Genomic DNA, 8635 nt, shown 5'->3' with positions numbered 1-8635 from the left:
TAATGTATGATGACCTACACATGAGGAGAAAGTGTGAAAACTGAAAATCTATAACTTCACATTTGTATTGATTTAAAGGTATGTTTTAATAATTACAGTCCCAGTCAATATAAGATGTATCAGATAGCAACATAATTATTGTTGTGGGCCCTCCAATCCCCAAATGGGCCCTTACTTCAGACGCTGGACCCCAGTTACCAGAGCAACAAGAACCCTTGCCTCATCTGGACATGACATCTTGACATTTCATCAAGAGAGTTTTTGAGGAGGTGGTACCTACCCAACCCCCCCCCCCTGACATTTTCATCGTCACCCCCACACATGGCAGAGGCCAACGTCCATATCCAACAACACCAAAGTCACGACCACAGTCATTTGCCCAACAGATATTTCATTGAGGTTGAATACTGGTGTGTGTGGTGGCTGGGTATCTGTCATTGCATTTTCTCATCTTACATTTAAATGCTGCTCTTACCACTCTTTGCTTTACAGCTAAAATGTTTATTAACAATTGGGACTGTCAGCTACATAAATGTGATTAACTTCGCTGCCCTTGGTTTAGCACAATAATGAAGAACATAGCAATCATCATCATCATTATCTGCTTAGGGAACCTCTTGATGCTCAACTTTTGGGAAATTAGTTTCTGGTTAAATTTCTGCACACAAACTTTCTAGATACATGGATAAAGTTGTCTTACTAAAATGATGGATTTTAAATAGCTGGTGTGGAAGATTAATGATATGAGGAAGAGATGAAAGGATGAGATGTATATATTATTTTCAAAATGTGCCAATACATTCTCAGTTTGTGTCTGTGTCACCTTTAATCGACTTGACTCACTTTCTATTTGTTTGTTGTTTTTCTCTTCAAATTTAACTTAATTCTAGAGTTATTTTTTTCTCTGCAACTGAAAATTACACATGTAAACAAAAGACGTCATATCTGCCTGTATATAAAAACATCCACACACAATAGACAGTTTTTTTCATGTGAATGTGAATTTCACATATTTGATGCAGCTGTGCAACAGATATTGATCAACAGGCTTTTATAGAACATGTTTTATTACAGTACCTGGAGAAACATCATTGACTTTCACTGGTTAATTATTTCCCACCAGATAGATCAGATTATATAGAAAGAAGTGTGAGATTTTGCAGCTCTTACCAAATACACTAGTAATGATACAATATAAAATAAGTTCTGTTCCCATTTTTCCTAGACTGTGTTCCAAAATATATTTATGCAGATAATAAAAGTCTCTGGTTTAAAACTTAATCTAGGAAATCTATGCACCATAAGAAACTATTATATAATTGTTAATGTATAACAAAGACAACACATGCTGATATATAATGTTATATATGTATGTGTGTGTTTGCGTGTATATATACTGTATATGGGGCGCATGGCATCTGTCCGACTACCCATTTCTCCGACCATACATTTCTTTATTTTTGCGTCCATTAGTCCGACCTCCCATTTCTCCGACTTAAGTAGCCCTAACCCTTAACCTTACCCTAAACCTAACCTTAACACTGGAGAATGGGTAGTCGGAGAAATGAGCCGTCGGACTTTTGGGCAGTCGGACTGATGTATGCTCCCCCTGTATATGTATGTATGTATGTATGTATGTATGTATGTATGTATGTATGTATGTATGTATGTATGTATGTATGTATGTATGTATGTACATGGATTGTTTCTATTTACTAAAAGAAATGCCCTTAAAAAATCATATAAGAAATGTTCCTACATGCTAAGGACACCTATCCTCACTCTTTTCTGGCAACTCTGATTTAATTTTAGATGATGGGCCTCGGTTCTGTGCAGCCAGTCACTGAGTCCAGTTGTGATTGGAGGGTCTTGATCAGGAGCCTGACATGCATAAGTGACAGCTGCGCCCCACCATGCTCAGTTCTATTTCCTCTTGTTTTTATCCATTTCCTTTTCTGCATTCACTCTCACTGAGAGAGAAGTGTGTGATTCACCTCTTCACTCCTCCCTCCACTGATCTCTCACTGATGCTCGCTCGAGAGTGATGAATTGAAATTCCAACTGCAGGATTAATAAACTCGGAGATGAAATCCAAGAGATTAAACATCTCTGGGCATCATCTGGTGCACAGCTGCTCCCCTTATGTCCTTTCATCTTCTCACCAGCACTTGTGAAGAAGCCTTGATGTCAGAGGACCATCAGACCATCAGAGCTCACCAAACTGAGGCTGAAAAATAAAGCCAACACTGAAGTATCAAAAACTGCACTTCTTTGACTGGCCACTAGAGTCTGGCTCCAACAGTCAGTCAGTCCGTCTGTCCCCATAGACGTACAGTATATGTTCAAATGTCCAGCTTTACAGCAGAAACAAACATGTTTACAGCCTGATGAATAAACTGTTGTGATCTCAGCCAATTTCCTCCCTCAGGACAAATCAAATGAATTTATTAAAGTGCCCCTCCTCTTTGTCCACTTTTGTATTAGCAAGATGGTGATGTCGAAACATCCCACTTTGACCTTTGACCCGCTCACCAGAAACCTAAGGGTGATGACAGAGGACATCTTTCTTTATTTACAGACCTCACTTTGAAAGCTCTTTGTTTTGAATTGATTTTGAAGTATCTCATGGACTTTTCCTTTCACAGCTTACACCCAACACAATATTTTACCCACCCACGCAAGGAAAAAAGGCAGAGGGTTTTAATTTAATAGCTTCCTCCCACTGTGATGAAGAGGGAGATTCAGATGATTTGTCCATGCACACTCTTGAACCTCTGCTCACCCAGAGGTGGAACAGTAAGGTTATTGCTTCTCACAGCTTATTGCTTTTGCTGTTATTGTTTGTCCCAGCACCTCTTGATTACAGCACTGAGGGGAATGGGAGTGAATAATTTTGTGACAGGCTGTTAAATGTGAACTTGGTCAGCCTGGCTATCATTATTATGGGTTTAGAAAACACTTTGTGTGTGGCAACCCACTGCATAAACAGTGAAATCTCACTTCGTTTATTGTGTTTTACTTCACTCCAACTGTTCTCTTTTTCCTCATTCTTCATGTTGATGGATTCATATTGTGACTTTTTGTCCATCACGGCCTGAAACGTGAATTTTGACTTTCTTCCTTATATCCTTCTCTTCTTTCAGCATACATCCAGGCATGTCTCTTGCCTCTCTCTCTGCCCTCTCTCTGTCTCTCTTTGCCTCCCTCTCTCTCTTTGATGATGGGGGTATTTCTATTCTGTGGGGGCTGTGAGCTCAGCGAGTTTGTTTCTGTGTCTCTAATCCCCCCTCGCTCGGCGCCAGCATATAAAAGTGGCGGGGGGCCCTCGCATACTCAAACTGACCATCAGTCACAGCCCTGAGTCTACTCCTTTTACGCACATACTGCCACAGGTAAGACAGTGGACAAACATCATACAGAAAAGACAAGCGAAAGGGAGACAGAGAGAAGAGTAAGCTGATGTAAAACTGTATTGACAGAATGATAAAAACCTAGAAAGTCAATTACAGTTCAAGCTGAAGCTACGGGAGGTCAAGCAGTGAGGGTAAAATACGTTTATCCAAATCAATTCTTCTATTGAAATATAACTTTTAAAAACAAGTTGCTTCCACAAATGTAGCACTGAACTGAATTTGCATTAATCAGGTTCAAACTTCAGCAAATTTTCAAACTTATCAAAATCTGGTTCTATTTTTGTTCTTTGCAGGTAAACAGGCAGTTTTTTAGTGATTTGAAAAACAAATGATGTTTGTTCGTTTGAATTTTGATGTTCAGCTTGGTTTTGGAATATATGACACTGATTCAAGCTGGGAGAGGAGAAAGGACATGGGAATAGTAGGGGTTCTGTATTTTTTGCTTTGCTTTGTTTTGTTTTGTTTTGTTTTGTTAAAGGGAGTAGTTAATTTCTTTTATGGGTGAGTTTCATTGGTGTATAACCACTTGATTTGAAGATGATGTTAAATTGAGATTATTCAGTGATGTGGCTTAGTTTTGGCAATGTTGTGACTTTAACATCCATGCCAATAACAGTTTCTATGAATTGATAAAAGTCCAGAGGACATATCACTCCTCATGTGATAACTCAAAAATAACTGGCTTAAATATACAGGAGACATTATTTTATGTTTGTCACAACTTTGACCTCTGTTGATTCCACCTGCTGTTTAAATAATTAACTATAAATATTAATGTTTAAGTTTGAGTTTAAATGTTTTTGTGCGCCATTTTTCAGATGAACGTTATATTATGTTAAGATATTGTGTTCTATTACCCCTCACACCCCATCCCACCAAGCTTTTTGTTGTTGACAATTTCTCCTTTTCTCAGTCATCATGTCTGCCGGAGGAGAGAAGTCCAAGTCTGCTTCCCAGACCGATGGGAAGGCTGCTCAGAACAAGATGTCTGAGATGGGCATGATGTCTTACAAGGTAGAGTGGACACACAAACACACAATCTCGCATACACATACAACAGATGCTCAACATCAACATCTACACTGATAACACACGCTTTTGAGCAGTTTTCCCTCTGCCACAGTCTTTCCATCCAATCCTGTATTAGCTCTTCTCAACTGTTGCCCTTGGTTTTGAAACTACCTCTGTGACCTGGTTTCTCACTCCCACCTTCTTCCCTTTGCCCCGACCAACCCCAGATGTGCGTGTACGACCAGGAGAACTTCCAGGGCCGCTGTATCGAGATCAGCGCCGAGTGCATGAATGTGTGCGACATGGGAATGGATAGGGTGCGCTCCCTGCGCGTCGACTGTGGACCGTAAGTAGCCTGTGTGCACGTACGACCACATATACACACCCTCCCACACACGCGGCAGTAAAATGTACCCGACACCCACACTTGTCTGAGCAAAGAGCAGTAATTTCACTGTTGTACCTCACCCATTATCTGACATTTCACACTCTGCTTTTTAAGCATTTATCTCATGCTTTTATGCCGAGTTGTTTGCAGAGAGTGCAGCAGTAGAATGAACTTCAATACCTAAGCTACCGACAGAACAAAAGCAACAAACAGCAATTACTGTGCTGAGACCTCAAAGATACATAATGAGTGAAAAGATGAAATGAAGTTTCAAGTTAAGAGCAAAGAACTACAAAAAGAGAGTCAACAACACAACAGTGACAAGGTGTCTGTTTTACTGTGACATGTAGGGATTTAATCTGATTTGCATTGTACTTCTATATAGTGTATTACATAATATAATACAAGAGACACATTAAAACAGGAGGTGTAGCCATAAGGTCCTGACTGGCACCCACACAGTTCTATCATGTCGCAGGTTTAGACCCAGTCTTGTTTGACAAAAAACATATCTCTGCATCTACTGTCAGTCAGTCAGTCATAACACTGCATCCTATATTGATGACAGATGTTATTGATGTAAATGCATGCATTTGTTCCGTCCCTCCTCAGTTTCGTCGGCTTCGAGCAGATGAACTTCTGCGGTGAGATGTTCATCCTGGAGAAGGGCGAGTACCCCCGCTGGGACTCCTGGAGCAACTGCCAGAAGAACGACTACCTGCTGTCCTTCAGGCCCGTCCGCATGGTAAACCCCGTCTCTACCGAACATCTGCGTCTCCCATACCGCTGGTGGTACAGTTTGCTTCTTTCTTTCAACCGTTTACCATCTCCTCTTTATCTTTCCCCACCGCCCGCCAGGACCCCGAGAAGCACAAGATCTGCCTGTACGAGGTCGGAGAGTTCAAGGGCCGTAAGATGGAGATCATGGACGACGATGTCCCCAGCCTGTTCTCCTACGGTTTCACCGATAGAGTGGGCAGCATCATGGTCAGCTGTGGAACGTGAGTATTACGGGCACAGGTTGCAAACATTTTCTTTCCTTTTTCAGAGAGACAAGTTCAATATTATGGGAAACATACTGAGATGCTTCCCCTAGAAAACTATTCTTTTAAAGATGAAGCTCTGCCTCTGAGTTTTCTTATGCCTGCCTGCAGAGCAGAAACCCACTGTGTAAAATCATTCCTCTATTTGAAGGTGTCGACAGTCAAAACATATTTTCAGAAAGGCCAAAAACAAACATTACTCTCTGCTTTTGCAAGAACTGTGGTGAAAGGAAAAAAAAACAAAACTCAGGCCCTACGTATTCCTGCGTATGTCAGACAGCTTCCACATCCGGGACGTCACTCTCCAACAGCAGCATAATCACCAACTATCTGAGTGCTCTAAGTGCCTGGGAGCGAGTTCAGGAATAGAGTTTTTTTTTTTTTTTTAGCAGCAGCCGCTAAACAAGGGTGTCATCAGCATCAGCAGATAAGTGTCTCTGTGCTCTCAGAGGTGTGGCAGGCAGCAGATACAGTCTCTTAACTGCTTTGATTACTTCATTTGTAGCACTCCCCGCTCCAGAAAACAAACAGCAGGGAGGCTGATTGACCCGCTGGCTTAATGCCGGCAGCATGACAAACAGATCAATATCTATTTGTTAGATATTTTCTCCTCCTGATTTGTCTTTCGAGCATCCTTCTCTCACTTTTGCCTTGTCTGTTTCTCTTTCAACCTCCCCAGAATCAATTTTCTTTGAATGTTCTCTGCTCTATTCTGCATCTTTCCCCTATCCACTTGTTAATTCCTTTTCCCCCTCCTCTCTCCTCTCCCTCTGTGTCTCCAGCTGGGTGGGTTACCAGTTCCCCGGCTACCGTGGCAGCCAGTACCTGCTGGAGAAGGGCGAGTTCAGGCATTTCAACGAGTTCGGTGCCCGCTGCCCCCAGATGCAGTCCATGAGACGCATCCGTGACATGCAGTGGCACCCACACGGCTGCTACACCATGTCCTCCAAGTGAAACCCGACGAGGGCGAGGAAGAGAGGGATCGGAGGAGATATGGAGGCTGAGGGTCGGCAAAGAGATGGAGGGGAAAGAGGACGGAAGGCCAAAAAGGAGAGGAGGGACAGGGTGTAATATTTTCTCCTCTGTTCCTAAAACTCTTGGTTGTTTGAGCGCAGGATGGAGGGAAAGTAGAAGGATGTTATTTTTAGTTGTGGGAACATTGTAATCTAGTGACCGATGAAAAGTAATTCAAGATGAAGTGGAGGAAGAGGAGATAATTACACGGACCGCAGGGACTGTATATCCGATAATAAATGCTCTCCATTTTTGTTCTCCCTCTCTCACCGTCTCTGTCTGTCAGCTCCCTGCTCCACACTTTCCTCTCTCTCCTCCCTACCCTCCCTCTCTCTCTCTCCCTCACACTTTGCTTCCACATCCCATCGACGTCAGCCCTCGCTCTCTCAGCCCGTTAGGCCCGACTAAGGAGGGGAAGGGGCGTACCAGTGTGGATTTGTGTGTGTTTGTGTGGGGGATGTGAAACAGAAGGAAGCCACACTAAGAGAGTGGAGGCAAATTCACTGTGCTCGGATCCTGAGGCTGCATCAACCTCTAACTCCAATAAAGCCTTTTACATCATGCTCCATCTGAAATGAAGTCTTCTTTACAAGATACACTTGTGACATACATGTTAATGACAAGGCGTCACTTTGATCTCTACATGACCCATGGGAGAAATTCCTTAATCGGTGCCTCAATAGTCAGGGGTGCGATGCTCTGGTAAAGGTGTGGTTAGGTTTATGGGAAGACCATGGTTTGGGTTTTCAGTTCAGTTCATTTTAAGTTTTATTTAATTTCCCAAAGGGCAAATTGGATTGCAGCTCATAGAATCACATAAAAACATAAAAAACAAACCCAAAGGAACACACGTACGAGTAAGACAATCCATAACATCGAACAGTATAAATAGCATGCACACAGACGGCTATCACTGGAGCAGTGGGAGCCACGTAAAAAATGTAAAAAATAAAACACTGTGTAAGATACATCATACATTGAAAATACAGGACAGGGAATTGTTAAGCAAACAGTGGTCAAGTAAAGTGCATAGACTGACATAAAAACATAATGTCAGATAAAGTGCAGTCACACAAAGGAGCGATCAAAATAAAGTGCTAGTCAATACTTGTTAACATTGGTAGAATTGTTTTTTTTTGTTCCTCCAGTGTCTTTTAAACAGCCAGACTTTATCTTTTTATGAATAAAATAGCAAATATACATTATATGATATTATTATATATATTGTATTAGTATAATACTTGTGAATATTTTTCCATGTATTTCAAATTTCAAACTTCAAATTTCCTGCAGTTGGGGAATGATCAAAAGTTAACTTTATTTACTTTACTATCACTGTAATGGTTTAAAAATCAGATGCAAAATACCAATGATAAAATGTATGTATACAACATTATGAATGTTATTTATTAAATTCATTTCACATTTTTTGCCTGAAATCCACCCTGAATCCACACGATCAGAATAATCCTGACTTTCTGGATCACATTTAGTTATTAGTTATCACAATCCTATTAAAAAGATGACACAATTGGTTTACATGATCTAATTCAATGTAAGAATCCGTTTTTGTTTTTGGACAACTCATTTTCAAGATTTTATCCAATCAATAATCCAAAATCCAATCAGATTACTTTTAAACAACTAGTCAATCCCCATTGACTCCCATGATAAATGTCCAATTTTGCAGAAGACATACTGTAGACATACTGTACTGTTTCAGTCTCAATCACTTTACTTTCCCTGTACAAGTGTATGAGATGTGA

General features: G+C 41.0%; 1 protein-coding gene across 1 annotated transcript; it reads left to right on the top strand.

Moving 5' to 3' along the window:
* Positions 1 to 3211: 3211 nt before the first annotated feature.
* Positions 3212 to 6809, top strand: crybb1l2 (crystallin, beta B1, like 2; the record flags this gene model as incomplete). Its single annotated transcript, XM_083972650.1, is given in 8 exon segments — positions 3212 to 3338; positions 3341 to 3372; positions 3374 to 3392; positions 4327 to 4427; positions 4652 to 4770; positions 5425 to 5557; positions 5671 to 5813; positions 6638 to 6809. Coding segments are annotated over 8 exon segments (840 nt in total). The 5' UTR covers positions 3212 to 3217.
* Between the last annotated feature and the right edge of the window lie 1826 nt (positions 6810 to 8635).

The sequence above is a fragment of the Trachurus trachurus genome, assembly GCF_905171665.1.
Source record: "Trachurus trachurus genome assembly, chromosome: 1".
Lineage (NCBI taxonomy): Eukaryota > Metazoa > Chordata > Actinopteri > Carangiformes > Carangidae > Trachurus > Trachurus trachurus.
This window is presented reverse-complemented; position numbering and strand designations above follow the sequence as displayed.